Source organism: Brachycentrus maculatus, unplaced genomic scaffold, assembly GCF_059751285.1.
Source record: "Brachycentrus maculatus isolate JH-2025_06_01 unplaced genomic scaffold, ASM5975128v1 h1tg000065l, whole genome shotgun sequence".
NCBI lineage: Eukaryota > Metazoa > Arthropoda > Insecta > Trichoptera > Brachycentridae > Brachycentrus > Brachycentrus maculatus.
In genome coordinates, this window is record NW_028280819.1 from 1,526,262 (window position 1) to 1,550,479 (window position 24,218).

Sequence of the window (24,218 nt, forward strand, 5' to 3'; positions counted from 1 at the left end):
TAACACATTGTTTGCGGGCGGTTTTTTCATCAACCCCAACCCTAATTATACTCAGACATTTTTAATTAATGTTTTACTAAGTAAATACCACTATTTCTTAAAATCTAATGTGACACGTGTTTAGATGCATTCCGCATCAACACCGGTGTTTAAAAATGATGCGGAATGCATTGAAACACGTGTCACAGTGGATTTTAAGACATAGTGGTATTTACTAAGTAAAACATTAATTAAAAATGGAAAGATTTTACCACAAAGTGACTGCTGAATCAATTGATGAAATTATACTCAGACAGTCTGCCGCCCCCCCCCTCAGTATACTAATCACAAGTTACCACGAACCCAATTCCCATCTGTACAATGTTTTTTGGCATCTCTCGCGTTCTACCAAAAGTAAGCAAATAGAACGCTCATAAGTGTCTCTTACTCTACCAACAGTGTGTAAAAGATGCAATCTTTTTCAAAATGTTGTAAATATATTATCTGGTCAAATTAAAAGCTTAAATAATGAAAATGAAAATGGTATTTTCTGGCGTTTCTCATGTGTGTGATTGTAATCCTGGATTCGGACCTCACATACTAATATAAGAGTTTCTGCTTAGTAAAAAGCTTCATTACATCTCACCAATAGATGTCTCTAGTGAAGTTCTAGTGATTCAAGAACAAGGTTTCTAAATTGGTTCATATATATAGAACTTCCATGAATTTGAGTAGTGTGGTTGTCAATAATGGGTAGAATTGGTGAATGTTACACAAATGTAAAGTGATCACTTAAACCAGCCTATGATGGTTGTCAGCCCCGTAAATGCCCAGACTTCCATATTCTTCTTCATCTTTGATGAGATGTGAAAAAAAAAATAATAATAATAATATGTAAAAGATGCTTTTGAGCGTTTCCCGCAAACAGTGTGTTAATCTTACATGATATATTTGAAGCAGTACTTAAAGAGATCCTTTCTAATTTCCCATCTACAAAGATGCAGTTTTCCATCAATTATCATTGGTCTATTAGCCCTGCCACCATTTCGCTTACTCCTTTCAAGAATGTCATAAATCAAAAATCGTCAAATTTCAGTTGTGCTCGTTTTCGGAATGCCCAGAAAATGTACTATATCCCAGCAAAAGCGGCATATTTTTAACTTAATATTGACCCGCTACATGGCAGAAAGTGTTGTTTTTGCATTTTGAAGAAAAGGTATTGCTTAATTATTTTTTTAAATATGCTAAATATTTTTCAAATGGAGAAAAAACCTTCAGGTTTTACCTAAAAAGATCTGTTGCAAAGTAAAAAGTTCAGTATGTGGCTAGAGAATTTATTTTTAATACATTATATTATATTTTTAAACTTTAAAAACATTCTCCTGAAAAATCAAGTTTTTTTTATTTATGACGTTCTTGAAAGGAGTTAGCGATATAATAAACATGTAAAACAGAAAAAACGAACCTCTTCCAAGTCTGAATCGTCGTTTTGGTTAGTTTCGGCATCGGATGAGTCATCATCTGGCAACTGATGACTTTCTTCCGTCGCGATTGCAGCTGAAGGTTGCTTCTCAGCTGGTTTATGTGACTGAAAAAAAATATTCTCATAAATAAATAGGTTATTATCTAAAAAAAACTAACCAACTAACCATCACGCCACTTCTCCGCAGGGGTGGGCAAAGAGAATAGAACGCCACACCAAAATCATTCCCTCATCCACGTGCACGCATCTCCTCGTATATATCCGATGATTGCATTTTAAAAACTTGGCATGATCAAGTATTTGAAATATTTGATCATGCCAAGTTTTCCATTGTCTTCCTTTGCTTCAACGCATTGGCCTCATAAATTCGTTTTACTATCCTTTCTTCACTGATTTGATTCACATGCCAAAACATGTCACATTAGATAAGAAAATTTTTTAGAAATAGTGGTATTTACCAAAATAAATTTAAATTAAAATGGGTTATTTTCTAAAAAAACTAACTAACTAACCATCACGCCACTTCTCCGCAGGGGTAGGGAGAGAGAATAGAACGCCACACTATTCTGTCCTTGCAAACATTCTTCGCCAAGATAAGTTGAGGCAAGCATCATCGATAAAATTAAGAAAGGTGTGTTGAGATGGTTTGGACACGTAGAACGAATGAGTGAGGAAAGAACGGTAAAACAATTTATGAGGCGAATGTAATTGGAAAAAGGAGCGCAGGAAGACCGAGAAAAACTTGGCACGATCAGGTTTGCCAAATACTTGAAAGTGGTCAGGTTAGGAGTCGAAACAATCGGCGGGTGTGTATGAGGTGATGCATGAACGTGGAAGAGGCGAAGAATGTTTAGGTTATTTTCAATAAAAAAAATTCAGATTTAATTTTAAAATATTTTTGAAGATTATCTTTGAGTATTGTTATTTTCAATGGGGATCAGGACTGTCGAGGTGCTGTTAAGAGCTGCCTATTGTCTTGGGCAATTACAATTACTCTCAAGTGATAGTCAGGCAGACATGACACGCACAGAAGAAGAAGAAGATTAAGTTTAAAAATTACTTGGTCATGGTTCCAACCCTAATGTATGGAGGTAAAGCATAGCAAAAGAAGGATGAAAGTAGACTGAATGCCGTTGAAATGCAATCTCTCAATGCGGCAAAATGATATATGATAGATGTTTTAATAGTGAAATAAGGAAAGAAGGGTGGGATCATCGTGCTGCTTCCGCAGGGGTAAGCAGAGAGAATAGACTGCCATACCAATCTGTCTTTGCATACAATCTTCGCCTTTTCCAAATTCATATTTCTTCTCATACATTCTTCTTCTCCGTCTTATTCCTCATTGCTGAGGGTTGTGAACCTTGCAGAAGCAATGACTCTTCTCCAGTTATCCCTTGACTGCGCTGCACGTAGCGCTCCAACCACCGAGGTGCCTGCTGCTGCCTTAATTTGATCAGTCCATCGTGTGGAGGATCTTGCTCTCCCTCTCTTTCCCTCTAGGCAATCGTTCACAACTAGTCGTTCCAGGCTATCCTCGTTGCCACGCACAACGTGTCCAAAGAACTGGAGAATCCGTCGTATCTTCGAATCTTCTCATACATACACGCCGATAATTCCGTTTCCTGATCTGACCACTTTCAAGTATTTGGAATACTTGATCGTGCCAAGTTTTTCTCTGTCTTCCTCTGCTTCTATTACAAACCACATTTGCCTCAGAATTTCTTTAAAATAATAAAAAATGTACATAAACGACTCTTTCTTTTATAAAGCAGAATCCCCAAAAAGGGATCTCTATATCCATCTCATCTTACTTTATCTCCGGATTCCGACGCGTCGTCCTCCGGCTCGGCCATCTTGGCCTGCGCCTCCTGCTTCTCTAGGGCCTCCACGACCTGCGCCGGCGGGCACGGGGCGGGCTGGCTCTGCGCCTGGGGCGACGGTTGGCTCTGCGCCTGGGCATGCGCTGACCCGGAGAACAGCTTGTGCGCCTTGGCCTTCAGCTCCTTGGGGTGAGGGGTGTTCTGCCTAACGAACGGGGTCTGAAGAACAAAAACACCAATGTTTTATTTATTGATTTGGCAGTAACTTTATGGAATGACATGTTGACAGGAAAGGTATTTCTACACGTTCGGTCGATTGATGCACCTACTAGTTTAGTATACGATTTCAATTTTTTATACTTTGTAATGTATACATCAATTGAACATGTGTTATATTTTGTATATTAACCTGTCCAGGGGTGAATTTTTTTATACATATTTTATATTTATTTTTTGTTTATTTTTTATCATAGTCGTTGCTATAAGCAAAATATATTTTTTGAATAAAAAAAACATTTATACCGGTAAACATGATTCATCGAAACATCAATAATTTTGACATAAATCATGTTTTAAACATGTTTTGATATAAATCACGTCATGAATCATGTTTTGCATTGGTAGTATATATTACACAACCATACTCCTGGACAGGTTAAAAGCATTGTTAACACACTTCGGACGGAAAAGGTATTTCTACCCGTTCAGTCAATTGATGCCTAAGGACGGGAAGGGTATTTTTATCTTCTGCGCTGGCCTAATTTCAAAGTCAGAATAGAAGGAACCACATATTTAATGTTTTTATATGAATATTATGTACCAATCTCTTTGTTAAGGTCTTAACCATATGTACATAATGATCCAATCCCGTTGCCAGCGGTCCGCAGGCGTAAAAAAACACCCGTCCGAAATGTGTTAAAAGAAAACACTTGTATTACTATTAAAATTTATCCGCCTCCATAATATGATGGGTATCAAGCAGGAGGTCCCGGGTTCGATTCCCAGGAGGGGTCAAAATAAATACAAGTGTTTTTTCACTCTAATATTTATTCAAACTAATATTAATTAACAATCAACTTAACATTGCATCAATTCGATGCAGTGCCCTATGCACCACCATTGGGTGCGGATAAGGGTCAGTAGTGTTAACATGATTCATGTTTTGTTTTACAAAATAAAAATTTCTTATTTAAAGACTACGAAAATAAATATTATTTTTATATGTATTAATGATTGTAAAAAACTAAATGAATCATGCAAAAGCTATAAGAATATACTAAATACATATTACAATAGAAACAGGTTATCATTAATTTACACATTTGTTATTTTGAATTTACGTTTTACAAGGTAAATACCACTTTTTCTTAAAATCTATTGTGACACGTGTTTCGATGCATTCCACATCATTTTCAAACACCATGGATTTAAAGAAATAGTGGTATTTACCAAGTAAAAATTTGATTATAAATGGATAGATATTATTATTATATTATCACAAAAGCGACTGCCCAAAAAATTAATAAAAACATATTTATCTTTTTTTAATTTAAGTTTTACTTGGTAAATACCACTATTTCTTAAAATCCACTGTGACATGGGTTTCAATGAACTCCGCATAATTTTTTTAACAGATTTTACAAAATAGTGGTATTTACCAAGTAAAACTTAAATTAAAAATGGATAGATTTTACCACTATGTGGTAAAATCTACCCTAGTTAATAAATGAGAACATATTTTTCAGTTGACCAAATCATGTCCAGCGTGCGAACTGAAAGTTCACAACCAATCAGAAGATGGTCACTGTAAAAGCAGCCGAAAGGTGCAAGTAGAAATTTTAAACTGACTAACCCAAAAAATGTGTTTTATGTGATACAATGTAACCAATAATCTACTAATGTATGGAGTAACTAAATAAAAACAGTATGTTCATATGATCCGTGATTAATAAATGGGTCAGCTAGTAACAGGTTAACTCTACACTACTTCAAATGGATTACACACATCGCTCACTCCTTTCAAGAACGTCATAAATCAAAAATCGTCAATTTTCAGTTGTGCATGCTTTCGGAATGCCCAGGAAATGTACTATATCCCAGCGAAATCGGCATATTTTTAACTTACTATTTACCCGCTACAGGGCAGAAAGTGTTGTTTTTGCATTTTGAAGAAAAGGTTCTGTTTAATTATTTTTTTAAATATACTAAATATTTTTCAAATGGAGAAAAAACCTTCAGGTTTCACCTTAAAATATTTGTTGCACAGTAAAAAGTTCAATAAATGGCTTGATATTTATTTTTAATACATTGTGTTATATTTTTAAACTTTAAAAACGTTCTCCTGAAAAATCAAGTTTTTTGATTAATGACGTTTCTTGAATGGAGTGAGCGACATGCTAATGTCATTAATGAAAGAGAAAAAAAGGATTAAGTTCAATATTTTTAATAATAAGTAGATATATATTTATTTTTAATTTCAAAAGTTGTATTTTTTATTACTTTAGGTCGGATGGGAATCTTTTAAAATGGTATTTATTGGTGTAATTTTTTTTTTGACAAATTCTTTTTCAAAAAATAAAAAAGCGAATATTTTCAACAGCAAAAAAACTTTTTAATATAAGCAAAAAAATCATTCCCAAACGAAGCACGTTTAGTCAAAACTCCATGAAGAAAAATTTCGAATTCCAAAAAAGTAAATTAAATCTGATTTCAAATTTATTCCAAAGACAAAATGTTACAAGTAAAGTATGACGATTTTTTTTAAATACGTAAATATTTTTGAAAAAAGAATCTATTATTTGAAAGCAAAATCATTATTCCCAATCAAAGTACGCTAAGTTGCCATGACGAAAAACATCGAGTTCAAAAAAAGTAAATTAGATCAGATTTAAAATTTATTCCAACAAAACATTCATTTTGTCTAATTATTATACAAAAAATAAAGTAAGTACTTATTTCCAAAAACAAATCTGTTCATTGAAATCAAAATCATTATTCCAATCGGAGCATGTCCCGAATTCAAAAAAAGTCAATTTGATCAAATTTTAAATTTATTCCAAAAACAAAACATTATTTTTGATGAAATATTTTTAAATATACATAAATATATTTAAAAAATACATATATATGTATTTTTGAAAAAGAATCTATAACTTGAAGGCAAAAACATAATACACAATCAAAGCATATTTTTTTTTGACATCTCATCAAAAATGAAGAAGAATATGGAAGTTTGGGCTTTTACGGGGCTGACGACCGTCATAGGCTGGTTTAAGTGATAACTTTACACACGTGTAACACTCATTAATTCTACTCATTATTGACAACCACACTACTCAAATTCTTGGAAGTTCTTTATGTGTACAACATATAAAAAATCGAAGCAATTTAAGTCAATAATATCCATGACGAAAAACTCCGAATTCAAAAAAGTCAATTTGATAAAATTAAAAAATTATACCAAAAACAAAACGTTACTTTTGTTAAATTAAACAAAAAATTAAAAAAGGTATTTATTTTTGAAAAAAATAAAAAAGTATTACATGAAAACAAAAACATAATTCCCAATCAAAGCACATTGTCACAAGTAAAAACACGAAAAATTCGCGCCTACAATTTCACTACGCGCGGCGCGTACATTTCGCGGACGCGATATACGAGAAATGATCGGTAATATGGTAGCAAAATGGAAAATATGTTATGATAATCCAAGAAAAATCAACATTCACTCGGAATATAATACCCAAGGGGGGGGGAGATGGCTTATGAGAGTTTATTCACACCAATTGGAAAAGCATAATATAACTTTTACTATCGCTCTGATCGGACAATACAAATCGTTCGTGTTTTCCGCGTCAATCAACGAATTTGCGCGTAATTTACGCATTTTCGCTTAACACACTAAGGGCATTTGTCCACTACACGGAATTACACAGAATTTTACCGTCCGGCACGTCAGTTAGCGTTTTAAAACGGCACAGAATTGTATAGATACATAAGGACCGTCAGTCCATTTGAACTTCACATTCGTTTGAAAATCCCATAACTAGGCGAAACAATTGTCACAATATTAATTTTTTATGTGTTTTTGTAAATAAAATACAACTTAGTAGACTCAAAAAAGCTATGTTTGATTTTAAAAAAAATAATACATATATTTTAAAACGACGATTGGCTTGTGCTTTGTCCATCTTTATTCGGATCTGAGCTCTTGATCGGTGCGTGAACACGTTGCGCGTAATTCGATCACGCTAAACTGTCGTAGTCGTTTTCATTTTTCAAAACCGGACTGCCGGACGGTAAAATTCCGTGTAGTGCACAAGCGGCTTTAGTGTGTTTTAATATCAAAGGCCTTCTTGTTGATGCATGAAAGATGTATCACAAGGTTAAACAAAAATTCCCGCTAATTCCTCTCGCAATTGTGACAGTCAAAAAACTATATAACCTAAAATTCTAGAATTGCGGTCACAATTTCTAAAATGATAAAACTAAACGCATTTTACCTGTGATTTTTTTATAAATTTTTATTATTTTTATAATTATTTTGTTTGTAAATGAAAATCAGACTTGACACTGGCAAAAACATCCTCTCACTGGGTGACTGCCAAATAAATAAATATAAAATTAAATAAATAGTAAGTATATGCTATAACTTTTCTTGTATTTGTATTTAAGAATTTCTCTCACATAACACAATAAAGCAACTCCCAGCAAAGCACACAAATCACAATCAACACATTTTATTGAATCGTACATAGAACCACAAGATCCAAAACACAGAAACACATCAAACAAAATCTATCACGTACCTCTTTTGGTCAAAATAACTTTTATTGTTATGCAATAAAGTTGTACAACCTGCTTCCATTATCCACAATCTTGGAACCCTTATCCGCACCCCAATGGTGCATAGGGCACTGCATCATATAAACGCAGTGTTAACTTGATCGTTAACATATGAAGGAAAGGTGATCAGTCCTCCGCTTCAGGCACCAGTCCAGAGTGATATTGAATGAATATTAAAGTGAAAATTCACTTATATTTATTCGACCCCGCCCCCTGGGAATCGAACCCGGGACCTCCAGCACGGTTGCCTAACGCGCTAACCACTGCGTTATGAAAACTGACTACCGCCAATATGCTATGCCAACTAACGTCTTTAAGTGAAAGGGAGTATATTATAGAGTATAGTCGTAAATATTTAACAAAGCGATCTCGCGTAGGTACGGCAAGTTTTAAAATAAATTACCAGAACAATGGTGCTAATAACAATACGAGTGCAATACAATGAAAGAAATGCTATGAAAAGTGTAATAAATATGTTCTCTCAAGCTTTTAAATGCACATTACGAATTTAAAATGTATTCACGTACACACCTACTGACATTTAAAAAAGAAAACATATTTTAAGAACGTAATATGACTAATAACTGAATATTTTAAGAACGTAAGGAGGCGAGGAGTGTATGTCAAGACACGAGAGTTTGGCGTTCAATCCTTTCTGCCTATCCCTGCTGATAAACGGCGTGATGGTAGTAGCAGTAGCAGTAGTAAGAACGTAATACAAGATTGAAGAGACTCGAAAAACATTTCGCATACGAATTGACAAATTAAAAAAAAAAAACATTAATTGATTCGGCAGTCACAGTGATAATTTCTAGCACGATATGATAATTTTCTATATTTTTCAATTCAAGTTTTACTTAGTAAATACCACTATTTATTTAAATCTATTGCGACACGTATTCGATGCATTCGTTGTTTAAAAATGTTGCGGAACGCATCGAAACAAGTGTCGCAATAGATTATAAGAAATAATGGTATTTACCAAGTAAAACTTAAATGTAAAAAAAAAGTACTATTTTCCAAAATGATTCGTTTTTTTTGCTTCGTTGTTATTTTTTGTTCTTAATTTAGTTTTTTTGTTTGTTTAAATTTTCACGTAAAAAACTTCTTCATTATTTTTACCGAATTTGTTTTTCTTTCAAATCACAATTTTTTACTCTTATTCGAAATTTCACCTCAAATTTCGGGCGAAATTCATATGGAATTTTAAAAGTTTTGCATTTAAAATTGACAGAGGGAGCATGATTTTCTAAATGTTATTGGATATACTCGTATGTATATCGATTTTAGGAATAATGTACGAACAAATGAGCTTTTTACTGCACTTATTTGAATTTTACAAATTAAATGAAAATTAATAAAAAATATTTTTAAAATACGATATTTAATATAAAAAAGAACGATAGATTTTTAATATCAAGTTGAGACACGAAAAACATTTTAGCAAAGAAATGAACAAAAAAACGTGCGCACTTTTCACTGTTGAAAATTTTGTTCACCACGTCAGTTAGGGATCTATAGCACGATTAATATTTATTTTCTAATTTTTCCGTACTTTTTCGGGCGTCACTATACGAAAGAAGTACTCACCACAGACCACTGCCTCGTGAAGATCACAACACCTTGCTTTATCATACTATTTTCATTGTGCGTAATTCGGGAGGGTGGTTCAGATTCAGTCGCTATTCGACTCACAGATTTTGTCAAAATTTGCAACTCTTCAGATTTTTGCAATCGTTTATGCGAATGTTCAATGTCCAATCGGGCTAATGATCTCAAAGAGTAATAAAACCAACAATTATCAAATTTTTAGCTTGGATAAATTTAACTTCAATGTTAACTTAATTTAAATTTAACTTAATTTAACTTGGAACAATTCTTTAAGGGATTATGAAGAAGTCGACGACTTTATCTATTTAGGTGCACTCATTTCTAAAGACGGAGGCTGTGAAGCAGAAATCCGGAGAAGAATTGGAATGGCAAAATCAGCAATGTCTAGTCTGGCGAAGATATGGAAAAATCGGTCCATACTGAGGAGAACGAAAACCCGTCTAGTGAAATCTCTTGTATTCTCCATTGCGCTGTATGGAGTGGAAACATGGACACTGAGGAAAAAGGAAAGACATATGCTGGATGTGTTTGAAATGTGGTGCTGGAGGAGGATGCTGCGCATTCCTTGGACTGCAAGACGCACAAACGTCTCCATTCTCCGCGAACTGTCAGTGACAGAAAGACTCTCCACGACTTGCAGGAGAAGGATTCTGTCCTACTTTGGGCATATCGCCAGAAAAAACGAGAAGAGTCTTGAAAAACTAGTAGTAACAGGTACAGTTGAAGGCAAGCGGGCAAGAGGACGGTCTCCAACAAGATGGACAGACCAAATAAAGGAATCATCAAATCAAGTTGGCCCAGGACCGGGAAGAATGGAGAGGACTTGTGCACCAAGTGCCTGACATTCCAGAAGACCACGACGCTCAGCATTGAGCAAGAAGATGAAGAAGAAGAAATTTAACTTTACTTGTGAGCTTTCATTTCTATCGAGCTAAAGTTGGAGAAAAATGAGTGCCAGGGGCACATTTAATTTATGTATTAATTGTTAAATCAAACACAGACGGAGTTCTACAAATTAAACACCAACCAATAAATACATTTTATAATATTTATTTATGAAATTATATGAAAAAAATATGTTAATGACATGGACGAATGATACGATCTATTTCAGATCTACCCATCTCCATTATCCCTTTTTGGATAACTTTTTTTTATACTTTTCATTATTTAATGACTTTATGGATGATGGAAGCAGGTTGTATAACTATATTGCAAAATAATCAAAGATCTATTGACCAAAAAAGATATGTGTTAGATTTGATTTGATGTTTGTGTTTTGGATCTTGTGGCTCCATGTGTGTTAATTGTGATTTGTGTGCTTTGCTGGGGGGTGCTTTCTTGTATGTTTTATCTTCACTATGTATCTTCCTTTTGGATTCGAAGCCTAAAAATCGAAGCCTAAAAATCTAATCAAATATAGAACAGGTGAAGCATAAACAACCCTTTGAATCGATACCCTTGACCTATAATTTACTCACCTTTTTACAGAGGGCCCCACTATCATCTTCGTGCATTACTTTTTTTTTAAACACCACCTCTAATGACATAAAACTCCAATACTACGATATACAATATTTTAGCAGCTGTCGAGAAACACGCTGTCTGCCATAAGCAACGTTGAGTATTGCATGTGCTGCTTTTACGTTCAACAGATGGTGCTACCAGTGTTGCCATATATATAGATTTATCTGTATTGATACAGATTTAAGGCTGCCGCCATTACACATGACAGATTTTACTTTTAAGTAGTACTTATAGTTTCATACAGATTTTTGGAATAGGACATAGTATATGATAAAACAGAAGAATGAAAATTTGTATAGATTCGAACATGATAATAAGTAGGTGTGAATTTGTTTTATATTGGGGTGTGTTATTTATTATTGGGTAGGGTACTATTTTGTCTCGTCACGAAACATTACGGAATCTACGCAGCGTACTGCAGGATTCTCCAAAACATGACTATTTTTTTCATGCGACCGAGTGTTCATTTTTTATACACGTCGCGTAGTACGCAACGTTTTAACAATATTTTATTTTAAAAAGGGCAGGTTTTTTTTTCATTTCTGATATTGAAATAATGCATCAAATCACAATATTTTTCAGATTTTATGTTTTGATTGAATGTTTAAATAAATATGAGAATTTTTAGCCACTTTTAAGACTGATCTTAGATACCCAAAGGTTTTCCATCTAGTATTTAAAGCCTATAACTCCATTTTAATCTACTATTATCGCCATTACTACAGTAAAATAAGTTTGAGCCATTTCCAAAGCCAATCCGTAAAGGCCAATTTTTGGCCTGTATGTGGTACAGGCATATCAGGAAAAGGGTTAATTGAATTTGATTTCATTACATGGAACTTGAACTGCCCTCTGAATTGTCATGAGTACAAATGTAATCAAGTGGCCAATTGAGGCATGGGGGAGGGGCGATGACTCATGGCCAGCACAGTACTGAGGCAGACATGAACCATATATACATATGGACCCCATTATTCCCCTATAACGCTGTCATCCTAACCATAACAATGGATATAAATCAATAATTTTTCGTCCCCACTATGCGCCATATTAAATAAGTGAAATAAGATTGATATTGAGCCGGCAGCAGCCAATTTGACTCCTGGCCAGATTTTTTAGACGCAATCCCACAAGTTGGTTTATATTTCAAAACCAAACCATATGAGGCAGTATTTTTTCAAACCCTATGCACCGCTACGAGTAAAAAAATAACATCAACTTAACTTATAAGGTACTATATAATCAATATTTGAAGCATTAACTGTGTGATTTTCCCTTCGTATAACTCAAAAATTATATATTGTTAAAAATACTGTCAAAATAAAGGTTTTTAATTAATGTTTTACTTAGTAAATACCACGAATAAGTAAGATATTAATTGAAAGTGGATAGATTTTACCACAAAGTGACTGCCGAATCAGTTAATGAAAAAATAAAGGTTAATGAAAATTTACTCTCCTGAAGTTTTTCAAAGAGTATCTTAGTATGCGAAACGATTCGGGAAAAATCTTACATACATTTCGTGAAGGTCTTTGCTAAATAAAAAAAAATATCTAAATCAACCAGTTTTTATTGAGCCAATGGTTTTAACCGTTAGAGTGCTGAGAATCGATATATCAACTAGCATACTTTGCCAAAAGCACGGCCTATCTATATACTAACAATGACGGCAGTGTGTTTTGGCGGTCGATCTGGGAGCTTGTGTCGCAAAGTGTGCGTTTGTTAAGTTCCGATTCGTCAATAATATTCACAAATTTAATAAATTTTTAGTGAAATATAGAAAATTTTGGTGGATTTCTTAAAAATTTTCTCTAAAATTCTCTACAAAACTAACTAACTAACCATCACGCCGCTTCCCCGCAGGGGTAGGCAGAGAGAATAGAGCGCCACACCACTCTGTCCTTGCAAACATTCTTCGCCTCTTCCACGTTCATGCATCTCCTCACACATACCCCCCAATTGTTACGACTCCTAACCTGACCACTTTCAAGTATTTGGCATACCTGATCGTGCCATGTTTTTCTCGGTCTTCCTCTGCTTCTTTTCCCACTAACATTCGCCTCATAAATTTGTTTTACCGTTCTTTCCTCACTCATTCGTTCTACATGTCCAAACCATCTCAACACACCTTTCTTAATTTTATCGATAATGCTTATCTCAGCTTCGCATTCCTTCCTTATTTCACTATTCGAACATCTATCATACATCGTTTTGTCGCACATTTTTCTGAGAGATCGTATTTTGACTGCATTCAGTCTACTTTCATCCTTCTTTTGCCAACTCCATGTTTCACTTCCATACATTAGAGTTAGAACCAGGACTTCGTTGTGCACTGCCAGTTTAGCTTCCGCTGATAGGTGACATATTCTTGTGAATGAAAATATTATGTTTTTACTCAAATTGCATCTTTATTACAAAATGCTGTTTTATTTGAGTAGTTTGATAGGTTCTCCACCAATACCAGAAAGAAATACTAAAATCGGTCAATATTTGAGAAAAATATTGTCGATTTTGTACACGCCCCATAAAAAAGAAATTTTTAGATACATATCGCTCACTCCTTTCAATAACATCATACATAAAAAAATCTTCAATTTTCAGTTGTGTACTATATCCCAGCAAAAGCGGCATATTTTCAACTTAATATTTACCCGCTACAGGGCAGAAAGTGTTGTTTAATTATTTTTTTTAAATATACAAAATATTTTTCAATTGGAGAAAAAACCTTCAGGTTTTACCTAAAAAGATCTGTTGCACAGTAAAAAGGTCAAAAAGTGACTTGATATTTATTTTTAATACATTCCATTATATTCTTAAACTTTAAAAACAATCTCCTGAAAAATCACGTTTTTATCATATATGACATTGTTGAAAGGAGTGAGTGATATGTATAAGAAAAAATCTCAGCACTAAAACGATTAAACAAATTTTTATAGGTACCATTTATTGTCACAACTATCCCCCCATTGTGAATGAAAATTAAATAATAAATTTTTATCGATATATTCATTTCTAACATTGTCATATCTGTTCAAATACATACTGATTTTACCCAATCATTTTACCATATTTTATTTGTGTTTTTTTTTTACCTATTTTATAGTAAACCGCAGCATCTACATCAGCCCAAGTATCAAATGAAATAATTAATCAACAAGTTACTGGGATTTATTTAAGATACAATAGAAAAGTATGGGTAAATAATATAAGGCGGGTAGGAGATTCTTTAGTCAGCGTGTCAATTATAAAAGTACACAAGAAGAAAGATACTGGGATAAGAACCATGCTTGAATATCTGAAAAAATATAAAATATGATACCATAAAACGATCAAGACAGAACGTTAAAAAAAACAAACATTAAAATAAAACACAAATTACTTTTACTTATTTATTTTTTTACAAAAATGTTAAAAATGTTAGTATATAACCACTCACCGAGATTTTTATGTCTACCGGTTTCGAGACGTACCCGTCTCTTTGTCAGGACAATCACTACACCAGCATGCAAACAATACTACACGTCACTACCATAGCACTATTTGTGAAGGGTAGTATTGTTTGCATGCTGTGGTAGTGATTGTCCTGACGAAGAGACGGGTACGTCTCGAAACCGGTAGACATAAAAATCTCGGTAAGTGGTTATAAACTAATATTATTAAAATTTTTGTAAAAAAATAAGTAAAAATGAACCACAAAGTAAATATGCTTTAAATATTCAAAATATTGAGAATACAAATTACTTTTATTATTACTATATGATGATAGTGCTTCCGGAAAATTCATGCAGGAATTTTAAAAATAAAAAATATATGGTAAGCATAACCTAATTAAAATAAAAGTATAATATAATGCCTTCTGTATTTCAAAGATAACAACTATGTCAATTTGCTGTTTTCCTCATAAAGAAGGCATTGCAAGATATTTCTGTATGTAACTAATCCAACAGTCACTTATTTTTGATAACGACAGAAAAATCTAAAAAAAAAATTGTGTCGGGTTGTGGTCCCGTGGTTAGTGTCGCAAACTCTTAAGTCAGAGTTTCTCGGTTCGAATCCACCCTACCACAATTTGATACCTATTTCTAATAATGAGCCGCTCAGGCTCACAGAAATAGTATGAAATTGAAATTTTTGTGTAAATAATAAAAACAAAAATATTTATATTTTTTTTAAATAAACAATTTGATGAACTGTTTTTTTAAAGAATAGTAAAAAATCAAGTGATATTAACGTTTGATTATTTGTACTTTCTGACATTTACTTCCAATATCCACATAAAATTAGAAGTAGTTTTATAATTTATATTTAACATGGTTAATACAACTTTTTCATGAAACATATTATGACACATGTTTCTATGTATTCTGCATCATTTTCAAACACCATATGCAAAGCTGAGTCTAAATTCTAGAGTTGTATCTTTGGGACGTTGAAGGTTGAAGAGGGGGTAGGACCTATTGCTCATTGTTTTACTGTAAAAGGTGTTTGAAAATCATGCAGAAAGCATTAAAACACATGTCGTAATAGATTTTAAGAAATAGTCATAACATTTGTTTTCATCTCACCAATAGATGTCTCTATAGAAGTTCTAGTGATTCAAGAACAATGTTTCGAAATTGGTTCATATATACTTATTTAGAACTTCCAAGAATTTGAGTAGTGTGGTTGTCAATAATGGGTAGAATTGGTGAATGTTACACGTGTGTAAAATGATCACCAGCCTATGACGGTTGTTAACCCCGTTAATGCCCAGACTTCCATATTCTTCTTCATCTTTGATGAGATGTCAAAAAATAATATAAAATTAAAATTAAAAATGGATAGATACTACCAAAAAGTGACCAAAAAAATTAGTGAAATTGAAAAAATAACAAGCTTATGAAAGAAATTTAGCCATACAATCAAATGCTCTAACTCTGATCATGCAAAATTGAATTTTTTTTTTATCAAAGGTAGCACTGAATCTCCTCCATATTACAATCATGAAATACTGAACTAATATAATATGAATTACGCATAAAGTTTGATATTCTACTGCTGTTACAACATCTACTTGATGAATCAATAAATGATGTAAGAAAGGGGGTCTGAAGAAGCAAATAATTGAAATAGCTGTCGCTAGCTACATGAGACACGGACTTGTTGATCGGTAGCATATGGCATATGGCATACAGCATACTGCATACGGCATGAGTGACAACAACAATGCTGCATGAACATGTACTGCGGGCCGTAGTGATGTACCTCGGACAGATTAGTAATGGGCGAGTGCCTTTGTAGAGAAGGTTTGGGCGCGGGCGGCGCAAACAGCTTCCGCACAGCCGAGATGGGGCGGCCCAGCTCTAGGGCCGCCAGGAGCCCCCCGGGGACCTACACGGACCCACACTTAGTAACACAATACAGTGAGCTACTTCGGACCCACACTCGGTGACACAATACACAATACAGGGCTACCCCTGACTTATCAAGTGAGTCCATTCATTCAAAGATCCACACCTAGCGACACAATATAGTGAGCTGTCCCGGACCCACACTTAGTAACACAATACAGTGAGCTACTCCGGACCTGCACTCGGTGACACAACAGTGAGCTACCCCGGGCCCATCAAGTGAGTTCATTCATTCAATGATACACACTTAGTGACACAATATAGTGAGCTGTCCCGGACCCACACTTAGTAACACAATACAGTGAGCTACTCCGGATCCACACTCGGTGACACAATGCAGCGGGCTACCCCTGACCCATCAAGTGAGTCCATTCATTCAAAGATCCACACTTAGCGACACAATATAGTGAGCTGCGACGGACCCATGTTTAGTGACACAATACAGTGAGCTACTCCGGACTCATCAAGCGAGTTTATTCATTCAATGATCGACACTTAGTGACACAATATAGTGAGCTGCCCCTGACCCCTCAAGTGAGTTCATTCATTCAATGATCCACACTTAGTGACACAATATAGTGAGCTGCACCGGACCCACGCTTGGTGACACGATACAGTGAGCTACTCCGGACTCATCAAGCGAGTTCATTCATTCAATGATCCACACTTAGTGACACAATATAGTGAGTTGCCCCTGACCCCTCAAGTGAGTTCATTCATTCAATGATCCACACTTAGTGACACAATAAAGTGAGCTGCACCGGACCCACGCTTGGTGACACAATACAGTGAGCTACCCCGGACTCATCAAGTGAGTTCATTCATTCAACGATCCACACTTAGTGACACAATACAGTGAGCTGCCCCTGACCCCTCAAGTGAGTTCATTCATTCAATGATCCACACTTAGTGACACATTATAGTGAGCTACCCTGGACCCACGCTTGGTGACTTAATACAGAGAACTACCTATGACTCATCAAGCGAGTCCATTCATTCCGAGTTCCACACAGACCCATACTAGTGGGCTATCCCTGACCCATCCAGTGAGTCCATTCATTCAAAGACCTACACGGACCCACACTTTGTGATACAATACCAGAGCTACTCTAGACTCACACTCAGGGCTACCCTTCGCCCATCTAAGTAAATCAATTTATTCGAAAACTTATAATAACTAACACTTTTGATGTTTTTGCTAATAGATTTAACATTAACTTCACGGTATCACCATGCGACATGTGTTTCGCTATAACACATTGATATCTGTATTTATTGATTAATTAGGTTTAGAATTATTTATGAAGAAAGGTAATAAGAGGACGATGTTCAAACAGCTCTTTCCAGCTTTTCATATAAAAACCTAGTTAAAAGGAATTAAAATAAACAGGAGTATGTTTTATATTTGTTTTCAAAGTTCATGCATATTTATTGTTATTTATAGTATTGTCTTCGTTCGGGCAAAAATAAACTAACAAATGCAGTGGTGATATTTTTTAACCCATGATTAAAAACAATACAAAAATAGCAAAGAATTTTTTCTATACATTTTCACATTTAGATTGACATTCATATAAAAGATTGGTGCATAAGTGTTTAATGCGATGAGTTAAGAAAAAGGTCATTAATGTGTCTTTTAGTTATTGACCTTTGGGTGAATAGAGATTTATTGAAAAGAGCATCAATAACCCTTCCAGAATAGATGCCTGAACTGTCTTAAAAAATAAGGATTTCGATATAACAAATAATCGTCGTGTGTCGTGTGTCGGGTTGTGGTCCCGTGGTTAGTGTCGCGGACTCTTAAGTCAGAGTTTCTCCGTTCGAACCCACTCTACCACAATGTGATACCTGTTTCTAATAATGAGCCGCATAGGCTCACAGAAATAGTTTGAAATTGAAATATTTGTGTGAATAATAATATCACAAATATTTCTCTTTTAAAAATAAAAATAAAAATCGGTGTAGTTTTGTATTATAGAAACAGTTTTAAAAAGTGATGGGTAGGTTTTTTTCTTCTTCTCCAATTTTTAACTGATTTTATTGGATTATTAGCTAGGGTAACAAACCATGCCATACAAAACGATAATGAAATATTCTAAATTCACTATCGAATTAAATTTTGTAGTATGGGCACATAGGACGCAGAGAATCTGATCATATTGTGAACCAGGCAATCGCCATGGATCTTCCTCGAAAGACATCTAAAAGAAGACCAAAGAATTCATGGATGCTGCAGAAAGAAAACATGATTCAAAGGCATGGCCTACGTGACTTTGCCCATGACAGAAGGAACTATAATTTGAGGACGAGGAGAGCTGACCCTGACAGTCTACAAAGACGATAAGTTGGGATGTAGCCAGGAAGAAGATTGAATTGAATTTTTTCCACAATATGTATATCAGAGTTAAAAGTGTGTCGGATTGTGGCCCCTTGGTTAGTGACGATGACTCTTGAATAGAGTTTCTCGGTTCGAACCCACTCTACCACAATTTGATACCTATTTCTAATACTGAGCTACTTAGGCTCACAGAAATAGTATGGAATTGAAGTATTTTGGTAAATAATTATTTTTTTGTAAATAATAAAATTTGAATAAGAGCATTACATTTATATGTTCAAAAGAAAGTGTAAAGATATATCGCTCTTGATGCCGCAGATCTCTCAAAAAACTGTTTGTATAATTAGATAAATTTAAGTGTGTATTGTGCAATGAAAAAAAATTGTGATAATATAACAAGTACAAAGCTACATCGGCATGCACAACAAACATGCAAAATAATAATAATAAAACCCAATATCTACTTTATATCCAATAAGTTTATTGTGTAACCTGAATATGTTCAGACAATCATCATATAAAATGAAACAATAAAAGTAATATAACATTTTTTTTTTAGTTTTGTACGAAAATCTTAGTAATGTTAGTATATGACCACTCACCGAGATATTTTATGTCTACCGGTTTCGAGACGTACCCGTCTCTTCGTCAGGACTATCACTACACCAGCATGCAAACAATACTACACGTCATTACCATAGCACTATCTAGTCACACTTACAACTACAAAAAATGTAAGTGCATGTTAGACTTCGGACTTTAGTGCATGTTGTTCTACAATCGTAGTTGTTCTACTCAGTGCATATTAGTCCTTGGATTAACTTAAAACGCATGCGATTATTATTTTGTGTAGTTATAAGTGTGTGAATTGTAATGGCCCTGCCATTTCTCATTCGCACTTTTATTGTCCTTTTAGAAAGTCGAGGGACTCGTCATTTGCTTGCAATATGTTGTCCAGCCTTAGGTTCGAGATGCGTTCCCATGGCCATAAATAGGTACAGCATTTTATGATTCCCTACCCTAAAGCAAGAGGGTTTTTAACATAGTCTAATTTGGTATTTCGTGAGAGTCGGGTGTAACATAACTTAACAGAGCTGTTTGGAAGCACATGAGTATTGACTTCTGTATTGTTTGTTTTTAAATAAACATAAATATAAATAGTCGATACCGTGTTATTATTTAATACTCGCTTCAGTCCAACCTGCCTCCTGACAAAAGGGGACTAAAGTGTCCTGTTCAATGTGGACGTCATCGAGTGCACGCGTACGCTGATCACAAAGTGTCTTCGCGCACGTAGCGCACGCGACGCGACCGTCCATAACTTTACAGAATAGTGCTATGGTATGACGTGTAGTAATGTTTATATACTGGTATAGTGATTGTTCTCACTAAGAGATGGGTACGTCTTGAAACCGGTACATTAAAATCCTGGCGAGTGATTATATACTAACATTACTTACAATTTTATAAAAAAAAAAAACAAAAGAGTAAAAATGACTAACCACAAAGTAAATCCTATAAATGTTAACCCTCACCGGTCCAATGCTGAATCTCATTCGACATGGATTTTTTCCTCGTAGGTCCCATGTCGAATGTTATTCGACATTTTTTTCATCATTAGTATTATTTATTCAGAATGCAAGCTTGCATTTTTGTAACTCGTATCTATTACAACAATACACAAAGACCATCTTCGCATCATAGATAAAGTTAATTGCTATTTTCCATTGGAAATCATATAAACATCAAAGATAGGTTACCGTATTTTTCATTCAGTCCTTAACCTTTTAACCGCGTTAAGCCCCGTTTTTTAAATGATTACTTTTATTATGCATATTGGGATTCATTGTGCCTTTTTGGTACTCTATAATACACGTGTGTCACATTATTCTGGAAATATGTCGTAATATAAACAAATAAGATAGTAACAAAAATAAATCAAAGCACGCATCGTGTGTCACTCTTACCCACTGGCGATGCGAAGCGTCGAGAGTGAGACAGATATAGGGCATGATTATGGTGCGGACTAATTACCGACCGCAAGAAAAATCAGGGATCTGTTCTTTTATTTATCCTTGTGATGTTACAAATTATTAGTCAGATATTTCAACAGATGTCATAAGGCCAAGGATTGACGTATTATTTTATCCAAAGTTCCACACCATGAAAAAATCCCTCCAAGTTGAACTGAGGTTCGAAACTTGGAGCAATGTAAAAACACATACGCTTATGACAGCCGCGTATGGGGCATGTTTTATGAAAACACATACGGTTATGCGAGCCGCGTGGATCCGGTTAAATAATAAAAAAGGAGACTATTTACAAAACAAAACAAAAGTGAAACGTTGAAACGTTGAAACGACGCAAAGCGAGGTCTGAGTGTATGTGGAGCATAGAACAATATTTTACCATTGGAATGTAACTGTCTAACTGTATTTTTTTTTATTTGGGGGACCGGAAAGGGTTAGTAAAATGTAATAACACATTTAACAACGATAATACTGTGCGTGACTATGGTGCAATAAACAAATAACAACTATGACCAATATGTGACATAATAAATAAGTTAACACAACAAAAAAAGCATCCAAAAGGTAACAATAAGAACTACTTAGAAACGTTTAATACAATTAACAAAATTGTAGGAAACAACAGGCGTACAAATTTGTGAATGCACCTTTAAAAGTATATATAATTCACCAACACCAATGCTCTTAAACAATATTTAAATGGCAGGATATTTCAAAACGCGAGTTCAATAAGGAAAAACTACAAAAAAAAACAGAGATATTAAAAAGTTTAAAAAATACATTCATGATAGTCAGAATCTTTAGTGTAATGGTTAGCGCGTTTAGCTACCATGCTTGTATGTTCAAACAATCATGCTGGTATCATTAAAAAATAAATACCATATTTTGACGCTTCAGTAATATAAAAAATCCTAGTTACTTCATGAATTTTTCCATACAGAATTATCAAAATTGTAAAAAAATTTCACACAAAATTCAAAATAAAATTACAAGGAAAAAGGTGAAAAATGTAACCTTTTTTTTTTTTTAATTTATAAAAATATATATATAACAACTTTTGTTATTTTGTCATAAAAAAAACTATGAATTTCATTCAGAAAACTCATTGTTCAAATTTAAATTTATTTGACTATTCAATAAATATTACAGAGAACAAAATCAAAATGGCATCAATCATAAAATAATAATAAATAACAAATGTATAATAATAAATTACATTGAAAAAATTTCATGTTTCCTTATTGAACTCACGCATAAAATTGAGTATAAAAAGTATAAAAACGATATATTTCATAAATAGACAAATCAATCTGCTACAGATACACTGATTCCCTATCAATCAAAAGTGTCTAAAATTTTACTCAAAGCCAAAAACGCCTGGTCGCTATCGAATTTACGAAAGCATCTCTTCAGGGTCTTTTCATACAGCCAGCTGAACGATCTCCTCACCCTTTTCGTGTGGGATAGCATATCGCAGCATTTGGCCGGACAGCGGGTAAAAGATCTAAAACGATGACCACAGCTGTCCAGGAATTGCGCGCAATAATAGTATTCCACATTTTCAGGGTGAGGGGTTTCAACTGGGGCGTAGCTCCGCCTCGTACAGTAGTGGCAGACTGATCGGAGGCTCTTAACGCAAGACTGTCCCGCCACCGCTAGTGCCCTCCTACCCCCGGACCTTCTCACCTCTTTTCCTTCCGGCATGTCGTCCGTGAACTTGACGGAGTGCGTCCGGGACGCCTCGCGCTCCTCCCAGCCGTCCGAATCCGACTCTGCATTGTCGTTGAGGCCGGACCTTTTCACTGTAGCACCAATGAAAACAAACATTAATGAATTATATCGCCACAATGAATTATCAGGTTGAGTCATAAACAAAAGAACATTAGGGCGAGGCCCCATTAGTGCGATGCGCTGCGTTGCGCTGTTTTACGCTGTTTTATAACCTTTACGCCTTCTGAATTCCATTTCTAAAGCTGGAAATTATCACCTTGCAATCATATGATTAATAATCAAATTAACACCGCGCCAACCCTATACGGTGGACGCTGCGACGACGCAACGCAGCGCATTGCACTAATGGGGCCTCACCCTTATATGTATAATTTATATTTTAAGCAATAACTTTGTGATTTTCCATTTTATAATTAAATTATAACTTTGTTTTAAAATCACTATAAATATTTTATTATAACTTAATTATAATATCTACCGGTTTCGAAGCTGACCGCTTCATTTTCAAGACTGATTAATACAAAAACACTGTAGATAGTGTTTTAGTATTAATCAGTCTTGAAAAAGAAGCGGTTAGCTTTGAATCCGGTAGACATTACAATTAAGTTAAAATAAAATATTTATAGTGATTTTAAAACAAAGTTATATTTTAATTATAATAAAACATTTTACTGTGCGTATATTGGCAAAAAACGTTAACCATAAAATCCCTGTTTGAGTAATCCCTGTTATTTACAACTTTTAGCCGGAATGAAATACCCGCTATTAAATTTAAAGTTGAATTTACTTAGAGAACTTCAAAAATATGAAATTTCAAACTACTTGGTGTATTTTGCCAGTTTATAGAACATTGCAAACTTTATAATAATAATAAATAATAAAACCCTTATCCGCACCCCAATGGTGCATAGGGCACTGCGTCATATAACGCAGTGTTATCTTGAACGTTAACTCATGAAGGAAAGATGATCAGCCCTCTGCTTCAGGTATCAGTCCAGGGTAATACTGAATAAATATTATAGTGAAAAAATCACTTATATTTATTTGACACCCCCCTGGGAATCGAACCCGGGACTTCCAGAACGGTAGCCGAGCGTGCTGACCATTACACTACGGAGGCGGACGAAAACTAATAATACTGCATCATTAAGTCAGAATTGCAAAGTTTCGAGTTAATTTTTTTTTGCCAGTACATCCACAGTATCATTATTTATTCCATTTTCCAGTTTTACTCGGTAAATATCACTGTTTCTTAAAATCCATTGTGACGCGTGTTTCAATGCATTCCGCATCATTTGGGAGTGCGTACAATGGTATGCAGTTTTAGTTCGCACATTGGACATAATAATAATAAATTCCTTACCGCACCCCGATGGTGCATAGGGCACTGCTCCATATAAACGCAGTGTTATCTCGATCGATTACACATGAAGGTGATCAGCCCTCCACTTCAGGTACCAGTCC

The 24,218-nt window shown here is 34.6% G+C and overlaps 1 protein-coding gene across 17 annotated transcripts in view; it reads right to left on the minus strand.

Moving 5' to 3' along the window:
• The window catches only part of scrib (scribble planar cell polarity protein), a 327,417-nt gene that overhangs the window by 157,377 nt on the left and 145,822 nt on the right, over positions 1–24,218 (minus strand). For 11 of the 17 annotated variants that reach the window (XM_088256718.1, XM_088256722.1, XM_088256716.1 and 8 more), the window contains 4 exons: positions 22,710–22,825; positions 16,510–16,635; positions 3,274–3,501; positions 1,445–1,567 (listed from right to left, as the gene is read on the minus strand). In XM_088256718.1, the coding sequence (XP_088112844.1) occupies positions 1,445–1,567; positions 3,274–3,501; positions 16,510–16,635; positions 22,710–22,825 (593 nt within the window). The remainder of the gene's footprint in view (positions 1–1,444; positions 1,568–3,273; positions 3,502–16,509; positions 16,636–22,709; positions 22,826–24,218) is intronic. The other 6 variants (XM_088256719.1, XM_088256715.1, XM_088256710.1 and 3 more) reach the window with 1 other exon arrangement.